The following is a 22,981-nucleotide window of genomic DNA, read 5'->3' as shown; positions in this document are numbered from 1 at the left end:
CACATGGAACATTAATATCACTTTACCAAACCACTTTCCAGAGACCTTGGCATTCTTGTTTATTATGAGTATATGATTTTTCCATTTTCCATTAGAGGTAATATAGCTGATGCGTAACTCTTCCATAACCACACCCAACTTAAAGTGTAAATTGCAGGTTAAATTTTTCACGAAGATAATGCAATGTGTTTATTAAACATAAAGATAAGAACTGCCCACCATTGTTTTTTATACCAAAATGCTGAATATAATATGAAAAGTTGGCACTTTTAACAGTGGTTTTAAGCACTCCCGCTCCCTTCTTCTAGATGGGGCATGACGTCATAAGAGGAACTCACTAGTAGAGTTACCGGCATAGTCAATAGTACGCTAGCAGCTATATTCGCCTTATTCACCTGTCAAAATGGTAAACCGTTGTGTTTCTGCGGGATGTACAAATTCTTCAAAAACAGGGCACAGGGTCCACAATTTCCCCAAGGACAAAAGGTTGATTCGTGCCTGGGTGAGGTTTGTGGCTACCAAGCGGGCGGATTTTACTGCTGCCTCTGTGACCAAGTCAGCCGTCATATGCAGCGAGCACTTCACTGACTATGACTATGACCCTGGAGACATGCGTCGGCTTAACATGGGGTTTAAGTGCCGGGTTGTATTTCTTTGAAAGCTATAGATGCCTTACATAACTACAGAAAAATTGGTTGTATGTTTTATTTGATAAAAAAATTATGGATAAAATAACTCAATTGTAAACATACTCGTGTGTGCTGACTTCAAGGGGACCGTGATCCTGCCTGAAATGAGAATAAGCTATTTGCAAAACAACGGGTTCAGGCACCGGGTTCAGGCACGTCAGATCAGCCGGTCGCAGGTCGAGCTGTTCCACTAAACTCCAAAACGCGTTCACCTCACGGCAGCACATACTCTCCACTGCTGATTCAATTGGGTGGCATAGCCCACACAAACACAGTGATGGAGACATCAATCTCTCTTTTTCTTTTCTGACAATAAACATCGCTAATTAAATCGTGAGAAATTGATAAAGTGTGGATTGAGGAAGGGTATTACATGACGTTTGAGGCGTCGATGAGACTAGCGATTGGTGCCTGTGCAGTGTGTGCATCTCTACAGCTCTGATTTGGACTGACACCATGTAAGTAAATAATGTCTTCAGTCGTTGTCCCTCCTTGCTATTCTACATGACGGCAAGATTTTGAAAAGACTGGCTTGTTCCCTTATATTATCCGGGTTAAGTTTGCACCAGGCTAGCCTAGACTAGCTCTAACGTAGCTACTCACCAGGACACCTGGCCAACCCTCCACTTATTCTCCTCGCACCAAGCATTAATAACTCTTTGAGTGCCATGGCTCCTGGCAATTTCCTCCCCTCTCTCACGCCTGACCGGTTAAAAATTGTAGGGCTGTGGTCCATAAAGAATTTGATGGTTTCCCACATCCTCAGTCATTCTCCAAATAGCCATAATACAGTAAGAATCTAGCAGAGTATGGGTTGCGAGTGCCTCTTATGACGTCATCACCCAGTTACTGTAAAAAACACGCTACCTTTGAAGAAACCCCAATAAATGTTATTTTAACACATTATAAGACAGAATTAAATATATACATATAGAGCACTTTAATTTACACATTAATTGGCTGTGGTGGTTAACCTGCAATTTACACTTTAATCACTTTTATTGTATGCGTCTTATGCACTTTATTCCTTTATTATCATTGTATTCATTTAGTAGTTGTGTTAGTTATTCTTTTTTATCTTTTGTTAATAAAATTTATATTAAACTTGTGTCTTCCTTGTAATGATGATCTCTACAAGATAACAATCTCACCAATCTTTCAGATGAATCAGCTGAACCACACCCTCCACTTTACATTAACGTGGTGACGTGAGGGCCAATCACTACATTAGAGTCCTTGGATGGGCGAAAGTAAAATCACTTTATGGGAATCCTACTATTAAAGGGTTAGTTCACCCAAAAATGACAATTCTGTCAGTAATTACTCACCCTCATTTCATTCCAAACCCAGAAGACCTTTTTTTTCAGAACACAAATTAAGATATTTTTGATGAAGTCCAAGAGCTTTCTGACCCCCCAATAGATAGCAACGTCATAACCACTTTCAAGGCCCAGATGTCACGGTGTGGTGCAGGCAGAAGACGAAGAACAGTCAAAAGTTCCAATGCAAACTTTTACTCAATATAAATCAAACTGGTACATAGAAGACAGGCAGAGGGTTCACACACAATACGACGTAGATCAGACAAAGACTGACTGAACAGATGGAACTTTAATACAAACACAGATGAACACTGACTAACAGAACACAGGTGATACAAATGACAATGACTAAACAGGTGACAAAACTGAACTCATAATGACAGTAACCATGGATACAAAGGAGTGGTGGAAAAAGAACAAAGAACATGAACCAATCAAAATTCAAACTGAAAGTCCAAACAAACACTGACACATGACAGTACCTCCCCCTCCCGGAAGGCGCAAGGACGTTCAGGAGGAGGACGAAGAGCAGGTGAAGGGCAGACAGAAGGCAGGAGGGACCAGGACGGAGCAGACGGCCAAGGCGGAGCAGGCTGTGCAGGCGGCCAGGGTGGAGACGACAGAGGGAGGAGCCATGGTGGAGAAAGGGCTGACGACTCCAGGGGGCCGACTGACAGAGGGAGCCCGGCAGAGCTGGTGGACTGATGGGCCACGGTGGAGATGGAAGTTGAGCTGATGGATCGACGGGCCGAGGTAGAGTCCTGGTCACGGAGGTTGGAGGCGAAGACCGGGGGTCCACCGACCAGGCTGGAGCTGCAGACTGGCAGACCCATGGCAACCCCACCTCCCCAAAGGTGGTTTGAGGAGCTGAGGGGCTGACAGGCAGTGGCGGGAGAAGGGTTGAGAGGTGATAGACGGGAGGAGGTGAGAGAGGGAGGCTGGGTGAGAATTCAGGAACCGATTCTGGCTCGGGGACAGACTCAGGTTCGGGAACAGACTCAGGCTCGGGAACAGACTCAGGAACAGATACAGTTCTTGGGGCAGGAACAGGTCCAAGAACATGAACAGTTCTTGGGGCAGGAACAGGAACAGGTTGAGGAACAGAACGGGGAACAGGTATTGGCGTGGCGGTGGCCATCCTGGCTGAGAGCTCAGGCGGTGGCCATCTTGGCTGAGGGCTCAAGCAGTGAGGTGGCGGCCATCTTGGCTGAGGGCTCAGGCTGGGCAGGCATGACGTGAAGAACCCTTGGGTCTGGCTGTGTTCCGGACCAATGCACGACGCTCTCCAGACACCGGATGACAAACTCCCTCCAGTCCAGTCCGGTGGTGTCAGGGAGGTCAATGGGATGGTTAAATGTGGACCCAATCCGGAACAAGGTCCTCAGGCTTTCGTCATCGAGGGTGCTGGTGACGGCAAGGCAGCAAAAATCCTTGGTAAAAGAAAAAAAGTTTTGGCTCTCTTGAGCTATGCCGATAACTTTTACCCTATCATCCAATTTGGGCGGTTCCAATCTTCTGTCACAGTGTGGTGCAGGCAGAAGAAGACAAAGAAGAGTCAAAAGTTCCAATGCAAACTTTTACTCACAATATTAATCAAACTGGTACATCGAAGACAAGCAGAGGGTTCACACACATAATACAACATAGATCAGACAAAGACTGACTGAACAGATGGACCTTAAACAAACACAGATGAACACTGATTAACGTCATCATCGTCATTTGTATCACCTGTGTTCTATATGCGCAGCCAGGAGGCCAATATTCTTTCAGTAAGAGCAGAGTGTGAAGGTTGAATTAGCAGAGTAATAGCACAGCTGTACATACGATATTGCAATCCACACAACATAATGGGCAACATATCAGAGTTCAAAAGAGGACAAATTGTTGGTGCATGTCTAACTGGCTCATCTGTGACCAGGACAGCAAATAATGTCCACAAAAAAATACCACCACTACATTAGGACTATTTTACATTAGGACTATTTTAACAATGTCTTAACCACTTTCAAAGCTCAGAAAGGTAGTAATGACGTTGCTGATATCAAAAATATCTTAATTTGTGTTCCGAAAAATTAACAAAGGTCTTCTAGGTTTGGAACGACATGAGGGTGAGTAATTAATGACAGAAATTTCATTTTTGGGTGATCTAACCCTTTAAGGATTCGACTTACACTCAACCATGAAGACAATGCCCAAAGGGGAGCTAGCTGCGACCACTTGGAAACAAATATCTTTGTAGGATCTCAAGACCCTAGACACTCTGCCTTACGACAAAGAAGGGTTTGCAAACTGGGGCGAAAAAACTTCTTCCTGTTGTGTTCTTGAGATCGAAAGAGCTCGTCCCAGGGACTGGGGGACCCTGTTTTAAGAACTGACTCAGGGGAACGGTTCTGCTCTTCAGTCAAACCCAAGGAAAAATTGGCTCCCTAGACACTCACGAAGGTCCCTACGGCAAGTAAGGGTTCGCAAACAAGGGTGAAAAAAAATATTCCTGTTGGGTTCCAGATATCGCCACCACCGAGCATTGCTATTGTGCAGGCCAGTGGAGGGGGCAGATCTAAAAATAACACCTGCCTGCACTCTCTCTCATAAGACTCTCCCTTTGCTCCGCCCACCACCTCCGTGATCGAACCTGCCTGCCGCTATGGCGGCCACAGGATCTGAACAGTGGTTGTCGTGTGCTCTTCTCATCCCTTGAGAGAGAATAAACATCAAAGGAGCTTATCACAGCGACCATATCATAAAGAGCGCGTTCAACTCCCTCGAGAGCTAAACGTGCTTCGCTCAAATGCCAGACTCTATCACTAATCAAGAATTACGGGTAGAACAGTCACAAACACATCACTGCGAGTGCCTTCGACTGCCTCGAGAGCCGAAGGCGCTTGTGCAAACACTAACAACTATACCTCAGGTGAGAACAAAGTAAAAGCTTCTTACCTGTCTCTTTCAGTCAGTCTCGCGAAGGCATCACAAAGAGCACCTTACAATGAGCGCATTCAGTTCCCAAACACATAACACATCCTTACCCAAACACATTACCCAAGTCGTGTGTCCTCAAGTGTCATCTCTGATATGGAGGCACATACTTCCTGAAATGCTTGGCTGAGTGATCGTCTTCACACATACATAAACAAACGGATCCTGAAGACAAAAGAAATTGTTGACATGTTCTACAGGTGACCTTTTATACTCTGGACGCACCGGTAGTGACGTCATAGGCTGTCGCCGGCCAATGTTATTGTCATGTTTAGACGTGCTTCAGACACCGGTCACGCTGGAGGCATTACCCAAAGCATCCTAGGATGCAGTGCGCAGCTGAAATATGCCAGAAGTGCATGGTGCGATTGTGGCTTTTGTCTTTGAGTAAAATCATTTAAAATTTGTTTAGCAAAAACTGTGTCAGTGAAATGTAAAATTCCTATTTGAAATAGGTCATACAGAATAAGGTATTAAAATGTGCTTTTATAAGTACTAATACACAGCCAATATCCCTAGTAAAATGTATGCTAATAAGCAACTAGTTAATAGTGAGAATTGGACCCTAAACTACTGTTACCAGACATTCTATCACTGAACTTTACTCCATCTCCATAGCAATCCATTTTTTAATGTAATTTGTCAATCTGCCCATGCTTCTATACTGTCTGCAAGATATTTATTCATTTTGGTCTAAATATGACCATTTCCAAATGAGAAAGGGACCCATTTCATAGAATAACCCTGCTAGAGATTTGCTCAAAATTGAAACCCTTTAAAGGCCAAAACAGTAGTTGAACATTATTAGATGCTCATCTATACTTTCAATATCATTTCAAGGTATTCAGTTCCACTTATATGAACTCTAGCAGTGTTGGGTATAATACATTACTAAGTAATCAATTACTGTAATTTAATTACTTTTCTTTTACTTTAATTACTTTTTTAATTACAGTTTCTTATGATGTTGATTAAATTATTATGATTGAAATACTGTATAGACTACAGAACAATTCTATATAAAACAATAGTGGATTTACGATCAAAATATAACTATTAACGTTAAAATTTCTGTTTTTAATATAACCCTTTTCCTTTAAATACTTTGGTCAGTTCAAGAATAATTCATGCAATTTTATATGATTTATTTGAAAGAATTAAAAGAGCAGTTTAATGTCCATCCTTGCATAGTTCAACTGGTCTATTCAACTGGTGTATTCAACTGCACTATTTTGCTTCTATAAAACTGTTCATTTAAAACATGAATATATGGAACAATGAAAAGAAAGATCCAAGAAGCGTGTTTTGAGCTTTTTGGTAGGTGAAATTTGTAGATAAAACAAATTTTCTGTTTAGCAACTTAACCAGAATTAAAAAAACAAAAAAACATTAATTTATACTGCATCGTAAATACAGATATAGTCCAGGTAACTGATTGTGACATTGCAAGCTGACTGCTAAGTAGCTAGCTACAGTATCAAGTGACTATGCCTGCCGTCATGGCAACCAGGAAACAGAAAAATAAACACTGACTCGCCTGAAGTTACAATTGAACATTGACTTAATTATGTTTGAAAGTCATAAACTTTTACAGCAGTGAATTAGGATCCATTATAACTAAGTTTTATCCATTAATTTTTATATATCTTGAATGCACATATGTAGAGATTAACAATGTAAAAAATCCAAACGTTTTTGACACCTCATTGATAAGTACATTAAGAAAATGTTAAATGTTCTGAATATTGGACAATGAAACTGAAACACTAGCTAATATAGTGTTGGAGGTTTCACACCTATATGCGCAGCCAGGAGGCCAATATTCCTTCAGTAAGAGCAGAGTGTGAAGGCTGAATTAGCAGAGTAATAGCACAGCTGTACATACGATATTGCAATCCACACAACATAATGGGCAACATATCAGAGCTCAAAAGAGGACAAATTGTTGGTGCATGTCTAACTGGCTCATCTGTGACCAGGACAGCAAGTAATGTCCACAAAAAAATACCACCACAAAGGACGAACCACAAACAGCGGGAGTAACTGTCAACGCAAGAGGAAGCTGTCTGAAAGGGATGTCCATGTACTAATCCCGATTGAATCGAAAAAGCATAAAACCACAGCTGTCCAACTAACTGCATAATTAAATGCGCACCTCAGCTCTCCTGTTTCCACCAAAACTGCTCATCGGGAGCTTCACAGAGTCAATATTCATGGTCGGGCTGCTATTGCCAAACCTTTGGTCACTTGTGCCAATGCCAAATGTTGGGCTGTGGTCAATGTGAAACATGAACTGTTCTCTGATGAGTCCACCTTCACCTTCACTTGAAGTTACAGCGTGAAGAAGCCTCATAAAGTCTTAACACCCGGACGGTTGTGTGCCCAGAGTGAAGCATGGGGTGAATCAGTGATGGTTTGGGCTGCAATATCATGCCATTTCCTACTGAGCTTGATGGGAGCATCGTTACCAAGGACTACTGAACCATTCTGGAGGACCATATGCATCTAATGGTTCAAACATTGTACCCTGAAGGGAGTGCTGTGTATCAGCATGATAATGCACAAATACACACAACAAGACTTGTGACAGAATGGTTTGATGAACATGAAAGTGAAGGTGAACATCTCCCATGGCCTGCACAGTCACCAGATTTAAATATTTTTGAGCCACTTTGGGGAATTTTGGAAGAGCAAGTTAGAAAACTTCCACCAGCATCACATAGCCACTGGCCACTGTTCTGGAAGAAGAATGGTTCAATACCCTCTGGCCACTGTGAAGGACTTGTATCTGTCATTCCTAAGATGAATTGATCCTCCTCCTCTTATCCTGGCGATGCGGCTAAATTTGTTTAGATATGCGCGTGGCGCCTGCAGCTGTACAGATATATGCACTGTGCGTACCATGAGAAACGTTTTTAGTTTCACAAGTTTACTTAGAACTTCGCAGCACAGCCCAGTGGATAACGGAACGCAAACTTAAAGGAGTTGGGTTTACTCCCGGTCCCAGACACTATTATTAAACAGCGTTGAGACTAGTGAGAAGCGGTTCAATTCAACACACCTGTCTGTTACAAACCACAAATCACTCAATGATTTAACTAGTTTTATTGGATGAAACAGCCTCAACATTCCCAACACGCCTGATGAGGTAAACAGCAGAAACATTGTGCCATGAACAAAGTTAGAAGACTTTAAATCCCCTAATCACCACCCTTACAAACATTTAAATGTACTGTAGTAATTTACCATGGTTTGGGCAGAAATGTGTAATATTTATATTGAATACTATGTAGGTAGAGGAATATATAATTCAGTGTGTGTATAGTTTTTACCTGTGTTTAGGCATTTATTTATACAGTGGTAGTGTAGTGAGTAGCCATGCATGGTATTACCTGTGGTTACCAAGTCTCACTGTCAGAATTTTTAATTTAAGCCTATAACAATTATAAATAAAATAATTCTTACCAATAGCTATGAGCTTGTATAATTTATATATTTGTACACAGCTGTAAATAAGTTATTTATTATGGTCTTATAAATCTGCATACTGTTGGGTACCACATTTCCAAGTAAATGCAATACTTTTTTTAGGTTTACTTTAGCTTATTTATTAATTCTGTTATGTTTCAATAAGTAACAAATAATGTTTCAATAAATCAGCTAAACCCACCGGCCCTCCTCAACTTTTCGATTTAAAAATCCGGCCCTCAAATGAAGCTAATTGAATAGCCCTGCTCTTCACCATATACTGATAAATTATTATGGTCTAAAACCAGGTGTCAGGTTTGGGTTTTATTGTCCAACAATTGTCCCTGTGACAAATTTTTTTTTTTGTAGTTTTTTTCTTACACAAAAAACTCAAACCATTGGGTCACTCACAGCATCACATACAAGCTTGGCAAAACTGCACCTGTTTTATAAACACAGCAACACATCGTGATTGTGTTCATAATATATTTGTTTCGGTGGCTTAATGTGACGAGTATTCCTTATGTGTGCCGGCACATGTAGTTTGGGAGTATTACACACACCCTTCAAATAAATTGATTAATTGCATAAGTTCATTAATTGATATTGAACACATTATAAATGACTACTGCCTGATTTTCCACTTGCACACGTAATTCATCCCTCTTCATCACTGCCACAGCTCTCACAACCTTTCCCGCTCTTCAGAAATCACAAACCATATATGCAGTGGTTTTGTCTGTGTGTGCATGTGTTTTTTTTTATTGTCTGACCTCTTGCACAGCAGTTTGCATTGATTAATGAGCTCGACCCCCATGCCGGACCAACAGTTTCTCTATTTTTGGAATGATCTGTCTGCTCCGTCAAACGGACACGCATGCATTCATAAAGACGCTGTTATCTGTCATACTGCCCTTCCACCTGATTGCACACAAACATGCACAGACATTCACCCATGCCAATAACAGTCTGATAGGTTATTTTATGTGACCTTTATTATGTAACGTGAGCCCACGCACACACTTGCATGCAGTCGCACACCCTTTCCCAGCCGAATCGATGTTAAAAGCTTTGTGCCGCTGGGATGACCGGTCAACAGTTGCAGAGGTCATTCTGCAAGGTTGCCAGACTCATTACTTAACGAAAACATGTTTACAACATCTGTGAAGATCTTACAGATAGGTTACAGATAGGAAAATCTCAGATTTAAAATCAAACTTGAAGTCACCATGAAATCAAAATTAGGCAAGGCAAGGCAAGTTTATTTATATAGCACATTTCATACACTATGGTTATTCAAAGTACACTTCGAAAAAGAAAAAAATTTTTTTAGCCTTACTGTTATAAGCTAGTGTTCTCCAAAACAATGACACAATTCGTATTTAGAAGATATAAGCATTCAAAATGTACAGTCTCTAACTTTTGTCAATATGGATCAATGATTTTGTTGACATCACACTGCACTTCAGCTTCTCATCAGATTTTCTATCCAATCAAATGCTCTCTAGAATCTGAAGCGTCCCACCCCCCTACACTATAAATAGACCCTAAAATTGCAGCTAAAATCAGTGCACTTGTTCACACATTTACCATTTTCTAAATGGTGAATAGTTTTATAGGTGTTAAGTATACACTTTATAGGCGTTAGGGAAATATTCAGACAGTGTAAATATACTTTCCATTGGTATTAAATGAAGTCTGGTTTGATGTTAGTGTCACTCAAACCGCAGCAGCGCGCACAAAATCTGCTCCGGTCTAGAGACACGATAACACAGAGCGGATCATACGCACGAGTCAGCGCAGACCACAAAACTTGGCCTTGTTCCTAATTCTTGTTTGAATTTTGGACTCCATATATATGCCAGAAATGGCTAATGGCATCACGACACAATGGTTTGAGACTGAACACTGCAAGTAAATGAAAATCAAATCGTTTCAAATGAAAATAACCTTTGCTTAGGTTAAGCATTTTATACATAATTTTAGTATTGCTGTCTCACATAGCCATACTTTTGTCTCTTTGTAAGTTGGACTAGTTTGCAGCTTATTATTAACTTAGACAGGAAGGATGAGTCTGAAATAAATTATACCTCAATAATAGACTGCATGGACAAAAACATTTGGCTGCGTAATATGAAATTCTGCTCATGGATATCAACTTTCCTTGCTATTGAGTACACAAACATTCAAAAGTTTGAGGTCAGTACAATTTATTTAATACAAAAATACTTTTATTCAGCAAGGATGCATTAAATTAATCAAATGGGACAATAAAGACATGTATAATGTTAAAAAAGGTTTCAATTTCAAATACTGTTCTTTTGAACTTTCTATTCATCAAAGAATCCTGAAAGTTTCCAAAAAACATGAAGCAGCACAACTGTTTTCAACATTGATAATAATATGAAATGTTTATTGAGTATCAAATCAGCATATTAGAATGATTTCTAAAGGAGCATAGTGTAGCTCAAGCAAATCTTTAAATATCTTTCAAAGGCATGCTTATACTAACTACTACATTTAATAAAAAACTAATAAAACACAAAATTTTGTTTTCCTAGCAGACTTATAAAAACATATGCACCTTGACTCCCGCAGCAGTCAGACAATCTAATTAAACTTGTAATTTTTCTCTTCTTTTTCTCTTTTTGTTCAGTTTTTTTTGCACTTATGCCTGTGAGATCGACATATAAACATATTTTGTTTTTAGCCACCTTACCTCCTCATTCTCACTGACACTTATATATATATATATATATATTTGTGTGTGTCTGTGGTGGGGGTGCTCGTCCACATGTGCAAGCGTGTATTTCCTTACCCTTGTCTCTGTCTGTGATATTGTAGAGCTGGGGACTTATGGCAAGCTAAAATATTATCACTCAATGACCGAGGAAGGTAAGAATCTTTCTGTCAACCCTAATTTTTCCTCTCTTTCTGCTTCCCCTCTCTACCCATGATACTATTTGTTCATATGAGTGTGAGAGAGTTTTCTTTCCATTTTTTACTTTCATGACACTGTAGCCGAGATTTCACTAACATAAGTGCAAATCGTGGTTTCCATTCTTAATTTAGTTTAAATAAAAATTGTCATGGTTATTTTTCTTTCAACGTTTTTTTTTTTTTTTTTTTTTTTTTTTTTTTTCATTGTTTGTTCTGAAAAAAAAAAAGATTGTTTTGTTTGAAAGGTATTTATTTTGTAATATAAATGCATGACAAAATGTGCAGGTAAACATGATCAGAAAACATTTGAAGTAAAACATTTAGAGCTATATATATTAACCCTGTAAAATTGAAACATTTTATTGAACAGTTTATTGAACCCTTAGACAAAAAAAATAAAAATAATAATAATGATTTGCAGACTATATGTGTTTTTGTGTTTTGCAGACTATCTGGCTTTTATGGCTCATAATAGTATGATAAACTGAGAATAGGGTGCTCAAACTCGAGGAGGAAAAAAAGCTCAATATTTTCATAGGCCCAAACTGAGCAAAAATATGCAATTTGGTGCAGAAATTCTGATAGCTTGTAATGTAAATCTGTAAGATCTTCATAACAGCAAACTACTTACATAAAATGCATTATACACATCAGTTATCTCTGGATTATCTACCAATAATATGTCTATGTGAGATGATATTTAAATGCTTAGTTTTTATGATCAAAGCTCTCTAATTTCAAACCATATAATGCAAAGCAATACAATGATTGGGAGATGAACAAATAAACGTTCCTCAAAAGCCTGATGGATCATATTTGATACACACATTTGAACATGATTTTAAAAAAAAGAAAAAGATGTAAGAATAATCAAGTAAACGTCTCGGTTGCATATACAACCCTCGTTCCCTGAAGGAGGGAATGGAGACTGTGTCTCCGTTCCCTCCTTCAGGGAACGAGGGTTGCATACGCAACCGAGACGTTCCTTTTCAGTCGTTCACTTTCTACGTAGTCAGCGTAGACTGAATGGGATCCCCCACTGAAAATGCCACTTGAGCTGCCACCTTCCAATGCCTAGACAAAAGCCTCCTGACCCCCCGCAATTTGAGGCAGAGAAGGGACAGGGCTTAGGCCAGGGAAGTCACTGCTGTTCCACAGGACCGCTGGGGAAGCGTGCCCTATCAATGGAAGGAAGGGACGCTGCTGCATCCTGCCCAAAAGGAGGTAACGTGGAGAATACACAAATAGACTGGGCGGATGACCGGGCAGTATAGCATATGGAATGTCACTGGGGCAATACTCTCACTAACTCACTTAGGAGCTCACCACCCAGGTGGGCACATGCACCTTGGGAAAACTTTCTCACCAAGATGAAGGCAACCACATGTAGTGGGCCAACCTCTGCTTGGAAACAGCCTTACCTTCTGCTGGTCTCCGTAACAGGCAAGAGGTCCAGGCTTTGCATTCTGAGCACGTATAACCGCAACAGAGCGGACGGACAGAGAAAGCCAGGGCTGGGTCTGCCTCCTTCGGGGCAGCGCTTGCAGTCTCACCACTTGGTCCCGTAGGAGAGGTAGGAACCTTGGGCACATATCCAGGCCGGAGTCTCAGATTTCATGAGAGTCAGCCGGCCCGAATTCCAGGCACGATTCGTTGACCGAAAATGCATGCAAGTCCCTACCCTCTAGATAGAGACCGAGCAAGCAAGAGAACTGTTTCTCTAAAAACAGGATTATTAACTCACTACCTGCAGGGCACCTGCAGTGCAGTAGCACCAGAGATAAGTCCCAAGAGGGTAAAGAGGGGGCGCAAGGCGGATTCAGTCTCCTTGCTCGCCTCAGGAACCTGACGATCAAGTCGTGCTTCCACGGATTTGTATCCACTGCATCATGATGTGTGTCAATACAGAGGCAACAACATTTTGAGGTGGAGGAGACAGCCCTCTCTCCAACACATTAGCAAGAAAGAAGCACTGAAGTGATCGAACATCTTCGGGATCTCCTCACAGAGAGAAGACTCAATTCAACAAATAGGTTCCACTTCTAAGGCGTTTGCCTAATTTTGAGAAGTGCTCTCACAGAAGTGATGGTCTCTATGGCATAAAAAGTATTGCGGTAGTAACCAGAACCTCCGTGTCCCGTTCTCTTTAGAACCAGACCTGAAAGGTCTAAACGTGGGTGCCATCATGCCCCATACCTGAGAATGTACTCAGAGGAAGGAGTCAGGAAGGGCTGTCGAGAGGAAAGGTCTGGTTGGGCCATATAAGAGGCAACTAGCAAGACCTGCTCCATCTCCTCCCTGACTTTAGCACAGTTGTGTGCAAGAAGTCTCACTGGGGAATGCATTTCTGCTGTGGCCAGAGTTGTTTCTGAGTTGAGGGGTGTCCACTCAAACAGGAGAAAAACACAACTGGCGGAGGACGAGTCCGGAGGGGCAACAGATGTAACTGTGCAGCCCCGGAGTGGTCCCCAAACAGCTGGACCGCCTGGGGACAGAGTCTCCAAGAGATGTGCTGGACGATCTCCATACTAGAAAAGAGATCCTCAACCTCTGGGTGAGTTTACTCTTTCCCAGTTGACCTGAAGACCCAACTGGTTCTGGAGCACTCGAAGGGTAGGACCTTGTACTGATACTTCGTACCTTCGAACCCAAGAACACAGGAGGCCTGTGGAGCGGAAGGATAGAGATCTGAAGTATACGTCTTTCAGGTCAATGCAACACTTACCTGACTCCACTAAGTGACAGGGGATGCATGAGAAGGCGGATGACCGGGTTCACGAACCGCACCCAGCTGCCGGCTGGCAAATAAGAGGAGGCTGAAGGGTGCAAGGCTTTGCAGAGTCACACACCGCCAGACTAGCCCTCTAGGGGCCAGGAATGGAGAAATTGCTCTTTCTTTGAGTATGTGGGTACCAGACACACATAGAACAAAAAACTTCACCCGGCCCTCCACTGGATGGAGTGGATCGGTGACCATCTCCTAAGAGCATTCCTCCATCCCTGGGAAGCCTGCTCAGGAACGCTTTTGCTGTCACTTGCCACCTGGCTTGGCAGCGCCTGAAGCGGGCGGGGCGCCCCTTCTGCGGCCGGCTCCACATTGAGACCTGGGTGGAGGCTCCTGCAATGGTCCAGCGGGAGCGGAGGTGGCTGTAGAGGGGCGCCCTCGGCGACAAGCAGGCGGAGGACCTGCCGCCGGCGGATGGGTGGAGGCAGCAGCAGGCTGCTGGGGCAGGATGAACCTTGTCCGCTTCTCTCATGTCAGCCAGGTTGAGCCAGAGATGGCGCTCCTGGACCACAAGGGCGGACATCACCAGACCCCAGAGGGCAAGGTCAGTTGCAGTGCAGAGCTCACCCATGAGCTCACGGTCTGGGCTACCCTCATGCATGTTCATGAGTGCCTGGGCCTGATGGACCTGAAGCAACGCCATAGCATGCAGTGAGGAAGCGGCTTGCCCACAGGCTTTGTAAGCTTTGCCCGTCAGAACAGACGAAAACTTACAGGCCTTAGAGGGGAGACGAGGATCCCCCTTGCATGAGGTAGCAGTCGCTGGACACAGTTGCATCGCAACAGATCTCTCCACTGGAGGGATCGCCTCGTAACCCTTCGCCGCTCCCCCATCAAGGTTAGTGAGGGGGAGGAGCTACTCAGGCGATTTCTGGCAGAGAAAGGTGCCGTCCATGCCTTTGTCAACTCCTCATGCACTTCAGGAAAGAAAGGTACTGGAGCGGTGGGCTGAGAACCAGACCGACCCGCTCCGAGAAACCAATCATGAGCCCTACCGCCTCGGCAGCCTTTTTAAGCATGGCTGCCATCTCTGGATCCGGCTCGGACAACGCTGGTCTCCCAGAGGGAGACAGCGCAGCCGAGTCATCATCTCCAGAGCCCAGCTCACCCTCTGATGCTGCGATGGACATCCTGTCCTCTGGAGGGGCCCCGAATGAAACGGCTGGTTCGTCCACTACAGAGGGACCAGCACGCTCATCGGGGAGCTCCACTGGCTGCGGTGCGAAAGAGGAGTGAGGGATCCATGGGGCTTTGCCGGGCGGATTACCCCTCACTGTAATCCTCAGGTCACCCAGCCCAGACGGCACTCCAGCCCACTTCTGGGAAGGTAGCCCAGAAGAAACACTAGAGCGGTGCCTGGGGATGGGGACTCCACCCTCGCGAACAAAGGCACATCTCGACCTCAACACGGAGATGGTCATATTCCCGCAATGAGAACATGACTCATCCACAAGAGCTGCTTCAGCGTGCTTTAAGCCCAGACACGTGATACAACTCTCGTGACCGTCAGAGGGGGACAGAGCCCTACCACACCTTGAAACGCACGGATGGAATGGCATCTTGAAAATGATGCAAACACACCCGTGTTGCTCTTTTAGAAAATGGGACCCGTCACCAGTGCCGGAGCACACAGGGAATGCTGCACACGCGGCAACACTTAATTCAGCGAACTGAAACAGTGAAGCACTCACTTTTCCGCCCTCAACCAGCCGTCAACACACACAATAGAAACTTGTTTGCTGTTAAAACAGCAGTTGAGAGCTCAAAGCTTGCGACCACCGCTGCACTGCACTGTAGAAACCACCAGCACCGGGAGAGTCTTTCTAGAAGAACACCAACACACTCGCTCATTGTACACAACAGTACTATTCAGAGATATCAAAGATGATCGGCTCCAAAGCAAAAAGCAACTAGTGCGTGCATCCACTTCCGTATTTATGCCGTGCCGCGGGGCGGAGTATGTGATGCGAATCCCGCACACCAATTCCATTGGCTCGTTTCAATAGTACTCAAAGATGACTGGCTCCCTAAGCGTGATCCCATTCAGTCGTCGGCGGCTACGTCGAACGTGAACGACTGAAAGGGAACCTAAGTTGCTTAAGTCCAGTAAATATTCATGTTGAAATATTACTAACAATACAAAAGTCAGTAAAGATTTCACATCAGAAAGGCACGTGAACCACAACGTGAAGTACATGTTTTTACAATTAGACTAAAAGGCCTTTTACTTGCTAAAAAAACTGTAAAGTAGCAATCAATTGATAATTTAGAGGTTTCAATTTAAAGATATGTGCATATCAATTACAATACAAGGCTTTATAGGGTTAATGACCACATGCAATTAAAATTAGAATTTTGTGGCTTTAAGTCCACGTCTTCTAGCTTTGAGGTCAAGTATTAGTTTTGAGCATGTAACTAAATGTTTACAGAACTAACCTATAGCAGATATACTCATTTAAAATGCATAGTGTCTTTTTTCAGGAAAACAGATGAAATACAGTATATCAATGATTCATCCAGTACTACACATTTCTGGCCAATCAAGTGCTCACCAGAATAAGAAGGACACTGATTAGGAACTGACTAGCAAGTCATTTTTAAAGAAATAGCTCCTTCTAAACATCCTGTTTCAATAAATATGTCAATGCATGAAAGAAACTAGGTTTGTTTAATTTGGGGTCTTTAAAAAAATGCAATTATCAGAATAGTTGGTTGAATCTACACAAAGTTTTCCGATAAGAGAGCAGCATTACTCGTCACTGTCTGTGACTGCTCGGCAATCCGTGAGAGTCAGATAACGTGCCTGGCTGCATTCAGACACGCACAGAAATAGATGCTAAGAAACGTACGTCACAGTGTTGAGACGAAGAGGAGTGAGTCATTCTATAACTAGAGTTATGCAATACCAGCAGCGCAGGGATAATGCAATAATAACAGCCCCCCCCTCCCCTCTCTCTCGCTCGCTCACGTCTCACTAATACAATAATGTCAGTTCTTAGACATCTGTTATGGGTGAATTGCTTAAGTCTCTTTGAGGATCCATAACATCTAAAGCAACAGAATGACAAATCACAGTGTGCGCGTGCGCACATGTGTGTGTGTGTGTGTGTGTGTTACACAGAGTTACAAAGTTCTAATTTCAGTTCCCTCCTCCGCACTAAACAGACTTTGATGTAATATTCAGCATGGGAAGGTACATGAGTCAATATTTAATCAGACTCTATTTGGAGTAACTCTACCATAGTCTGCTTGTATTCAGAGTAACCCAACAACGATATATTATTAATGCAGATAATAATATATTTTTAAATGAATAAAAGGCCACTTAAGTGTACTTAAAGAGAGTACATTTTCATTACTATGTTTCTTAAAGGGATCCTATTATGCCCTTTTACGAAGTCTTGCTTTTGTTTTTGGGGTGTATATATATTATTAATGAAGATAATATATTATTAAATAAATAAAAGGCCACTTAAGTGTACTTAAAGAGAGTAGGCTACATTTTCTTCACTATGTTTCTTAAAGGGGTCCTTTTATGCCCTTTTATGAAGTATTGATTTTGTTTTTGGGGTGTACTAGAATATGTCTTCATGCTTGATTGTTCAAAAAAACTAATTTTTACATTATTACAGCTCCTCTCTCCTCAGTCTGGTTGAACACGTCATTTTCAAAGTAGCCCCTCCTCCCGAAATACGAAATGTGCTGTGATTGGTTCGCTGGCCCAGTGTGTTGTGATTGGCAGCTCTTAGCGTGTGTTCGGGAAATGTCACGCCCCTTCATGACAGTGAACACTACTCAGATGTAAATATTAACGATGGCGCCAATTTCAAACCATTTCAAGCCCAATTTAGGCCCTGACAATGTTAACAAACAAGAGGATTGTGCTGAACGGATTTCAAGCACAGATTTTACAGGATATTTCAAAATGGTATGTTTTTTTGTCATTTTCTTATAGATGCGATGTTATCTACCATTTAATCATATTTGTCGGAAAACTATCATAATACAAACAGTAATCAATCACAAAACCATGGATCATTTTCCTAAGGGGCGGTGAACAGCCTTACAAAAGCAATGAGCAAGCTAAAGTAAACACTAAGCTAAAAGTAAACACTAAGCTAAAAGCAAGCTAAAGTAAACATACATCAAATAATGTAATGTTAGCTAGCAGGCCAGCGGAGGCAAAGGTTTGCCCTTTGTTTACATCATAGCTATAGCAACTACATAAAGCTTATAATTGGAACTGTTAATAGAAAACACAGCTACAAATAATAAGACATACTTAGAAGTTGTGATCCATAAACAACACATTGTCCCGACAAAATGGAATGGCTACGTCTTTCAGGAGAATTGTGCGTAGCCTGCATTGCACTCTGTCTGTCTGCTGTTCTCCGTGTGTGAATTTTTTTTGGAAAAACAGAAAAACATTGAGGATAGAATGTTCAGGAACAGTGTTAAAAATACATTTTAACCTCTCTAACTAAGTTCGTCAGCCTTAGGACAGCCTTTTTCCGGGGTGTAAAAAAACAGCGACAACATCTCTTCCTCTTCTCTAAAGCAGCCCAACATGACCTCACCCCATTTGTTGTGTGTTTCCGGAGGCAGGGTTTATGTAAATTTTAGAGTTTGTGATGTCAACAACCCAGGAATAAGCTTGTTGAAGTCCCTTCTAGCCATTTGTTATAGTCCTTAAAAAGCGATTTTCTTCTTTTTCACAAGGTAATACTTGCCATGATTTTGAGAAACCCAATTAACCTCCATTGTTTAGACTAGAGAAACTGGAGACCATGCTGACTACAGAACACTAACAATACTTTAGAAAACCTTGCCCACCTCCTGCCTACATTACAAACTATTCCTACAACACCACAAATAAACCTACTTAAACATAGTTCTAACAGCATAGACCCTCAAATTCCATAACCACTTTAAATTACAATCCGGGTTAGTGATATGTAGGTCACGTCACATACATGTGCATGTTGATTGGGGTCACGGCCTTTTGATCGAGCCAGACGGCATTGGCTCTATCAGCCAATCAGAGCCAATGAATCCTCAGGAAGGTCAAAGACATTTAGTGATCAGGATGTTTTCCATTAGTAAACCAACCCTCCACACATATGTTCACACATATGCTTCAACACAAGCTTAATCACATGCAGTTTCATTCATGCAAAGAATTAGACAGGAAAACACTGCTACTGTTTGTGTAGGATCGCCTGAGTTTTTACTTCCACATTGATGGATCCTGAAAAGGCTGTGCAACTGTATTGACGTTTTCTTCATGATTCTGGTACTGCTCTATCCACACTGAGTTATAGACTTTGCCTACAGTATAGACAGATGTGTTTCATGTTCTGTTGGTTTGAAGGTTACATTAAAGGTCAAATGGTATTTTGACCTTTTTTTAAGCTACAAGTTACAAGAGGCTGTGCTAAATAGTGAATAATTGGCTATATACCTGAAATGGTCACATTCACGCTTACACAATCAAAGTTATTTTTATATAGTCCCCTTGGTTGTATACACTTGAATAAAAGTAACGTTTTCTTTAGACAGAGGTCATGACCACTACTACAGATATAAGTTGACCAACATTACTTTTTTGATTGTAGCTTTGGTTTGGTCATGTCGTGGTTTCCCCCGTACACTTGACTAAAATAACATTATATTAAACAGAGGTAAGACACACCCAAATTTAGGTTGGTCAAGCAGCATTTTGCTGTCCTAAACGGAAATTCACTTCTTGTCTTTGCAAACCAAGTACACTTGAATTGATGCCAAATAATAGTTGTCAGTAGTTTTAGTTACTCTCAGCATCACGGGCTAATTTGAGTTACAAATCGCCACAAGCCTTCTTTAGCATCTCCCTAAATACTCAGACCAAGGCAGAAACCTCTTTTCAAATGTAAACATGAGTTCACAATGGGAATTTGCATTAATCACCGTCCCAGACTTACTGGGGACAGTTGATTTACATGGGGGCACACCCACAGCAGTTAACAAGATATATAGTGACTCCAGTACATATCATGCACATGTAAGACTGGAGAAACTCGAAGAACTGTAAGAGAGGGCTACTCTCTGAGAAAACAAAGGAAATTAACATTTGAACTCTCTTGCTATATTACCATCCCCATTCGAGACACGAGTTGATCACCTCCCAATTTACACATCATTCCCTTCACCCATCGCTACCTGAATTCACCCAAAAATCTATATGGTTTAATATGAACATACAGTATTATACATGTTTGGTATCATTTGAAATGTCTCAGTGTGACTGGTACAAAGGTGTCATTCCCACAGAAGTAAACCAAAAAGGTAATAAGGTGTGGAGAGTTTAGAGATTCCCCATATACTGTCACAACATAAAAATAAGAAAAGATTGCAAATGAATAAATATTAAAATATTAAGAACACATTTTCTCATTAAAACATTATATTCTTTAACTAAATAATTTGGCAATATGCAACTAAACCATTTGGTCTCTGTGGGTGCTGCACAGTGATATCCTTTGTGAAAAAGAAGTACACATTGGCACACCTAAAAAGTGCGAACTGAATGTAATGTTCTCAGACACTTGAAATTAATTGTATTGATAAAATGTATTATAGATTAAATTTATAATACATTCAAATAGCTGAACTTAAGAGTGCTTTTTTGACCCACTTCAGTAGGATTTAAGTGCATCTTTATATGTGTTTTCATAATTATGAAATATGGTTAAAGTGTACTACCGAATATAATGCAATTTAATATAATTTCTGTTAAAACTTGTATGCCATATATTTTATATATTTGAACTTGCACATTTGTAATGATTACGTTGCAATTTAGTGTTTTTAAAATATATTAACTTTAAATGTAATATTGAATAACACTTAAATATGTTAGTCAAAACATCAAAATAAGTATACTTTTTTAAAGCATGACAAAAGATTATTAAAACATAATGAATATCAAAATGTAAAAATGTATTTACTTTTAAATTATTACATTTTAAAAGTATACTTAAGTGTGTTAAGAAATATATTCATTTAAGTGCACTTATTTTTCACAAAGGATACACAAAAGGTTAACAGATGTGTCCTGTCGAATGTTATATCAGGTATTTTAACATGGCTGAATATGGCTAATCAGCATCCAGGACCCTATTTCACCAACTTTTTTTTAGAAATGGCCCTACAGTTTGTTTCATATCCAGTGAGTGAAATTAAACATGCTCACTTAGCTGGGAAAATATCCTGGGGAAATTTGTTATTCCAAATCACTCACTCTCTTTCTGGACTATTTTTCAGGAAAATTTCGTGAGAAGGCGTCCATCCTTCACAAAATTGCCAAAAAGAAATGCCAAGTGGAGGACTCAAATGGAGTTGCTGGTAAGTGGTACAGTTGGAAAAAATAACAAGCATTAATAAATTCAAGACTGATAAATAATGGCTAAGTTATTCCTGGTAAATTATGTACTGAGCCAAGCTCTATTAAATTTGCCATCGCATGTTAAATCCATTGCTGAAGTGAACAAGACCCAGCTTTTTTCAACCAATTTCAAATTAGCTTCTTAAGATAACAACTGCTTGCGGACTTTATAGAAACAAAATAAAGTATCACAATATATTTAAATCCCATAATATCATTTGTGTGTTGAATACACTTTCATTTCAAGTGCAAAATTATGCTAACAGTTCCATATTAGCATATTAGCATCAAAAGCAGGGCAGTTGAGAGCACGCAGCTTCTTTGATGTGACCACAGTCTGTTCAGAACATCTTTAACCCTTTCAAATCGATCTACTGCACTTCCTCCATCTTTTTTTTTTTTTTTTTTTTTTTTTTTTTGATCAGGCCAATATGTGTATGACAAATTTTTTTTTAGACATATACATTGGCTACACAGTGCTAATTTTTGAAGTATCTTAAATAATTATATAAATACAGTATTATGTAAAGCTACAGAATGTGAGAGTTTGATCGGTTATGTAAATTACAGTATTGGGGAAGTTCAAAATTGTAATATTCAGGCCTGGTAAATTAACCTTCTACATGCAACGCACCTTACCAAATCAGACTTATACATAAGTCTGACTTATATACTGTATATATAAAAACAGAATGGAGGTATCAAGTTCAAACTTGACAAAATGTTTTAAAGACACAGTGTTTGTAGTGTAAGGTGCTGAAAAAACAACGGCTAAAGACTAAGGTATCTTAGACCTGCCTTAAAATGATTTTATTTGGGGACTTTTTTGCATGTGTCATTTATTTTATTTATTTGTCCATTTAGTACATTTCCTGTTTGTGTTATAGATAAAAATCTGCCAAACAGCTCCAGTGTCGAGGTGGACGTGACTCCACCCATGAATGGCACCGCTGGACAGGATGGTGATGCGGTGAGTTGTTGATACTAAAGTAAAACTAATGCACCGTGGTTATTATAGTTAACTAAAAATAAAACCATAAAACAAATTATGTTAATTGAAATAGAATCAATGTTAACTGAAATAAAAAAAAATAAAAAAATAAAAAATAATTATTTCTACTAGTTGCTAAGAAAACATTTATTATTTTTATTTACTTTTACTTGATGTACTAAAATAACAAAAAAATAAAAAATACTAAAATCTATGTAGACATATTTAACTCTTTTCCTGCCATCGACAAATCAGTGTTTTCATTTTTATATGGTGGGGTGCTGTTCATCAAACATTCCATAAAATTCATTTCAAATAAAATGAAAACTAATCCAACATATTAATAAAACTATAATAGTATCTCAATGATGCTAAAATAACACT

At 40.6% G+C, this 22,981-nt stretch overlaps 1 protein-coding gene across 7 annotated transcripts in view; it reads left to right on the top strand.

Annotated features, from left to right (window-relative positions):
- Positions 1-22,981, top strand: part of LOC311080498 (solute carrier family 24 member 2) — a 117,109-nt gene that overhangs the window by 59,775 nt on the left and 34,353 nt on the right. For 4 of the 7 annotated variants that reach the window (XM_084110490.1, XM_084110489.1, XM_084110488.1 and 1 more), the window contains 2 exons: positions 21,486-21,566; positions 22,494-22,576. In XM_084110490.1, coding sequence (XP_083966616.1) covers positions 21,486-21,566; positions 22,494-22,576 — 164 coding nt within the window. Of the gene's footprint in view, positions 1-11,302; positions 11,354-21,485; positions 21,567-22,493; positions 22,577-22,981 lie in introns of all 7 variants that reach the window. The other 3 variants (XM_084110486.1, XM_084110485.1, XM_084110484.1) reach the window with 1 other exon arrangement.

Source organism: Abramis brama (genome assembly GCF_963993115.1).
Source record: "Abramis brama genome assembly, chromosome: 3".
Taxonomy (NCBI): Eukaryota; Metazoa; Chordata; class Actinopteri; order Cypriniformes; family Leuciscidae; genus Abramis; species Abramis brama.
The sequence above is the reverse complement of the archived record's forward strand: the minus strand, read 5'-3'. Positions and strand labels throughout refer to the sequence as shown.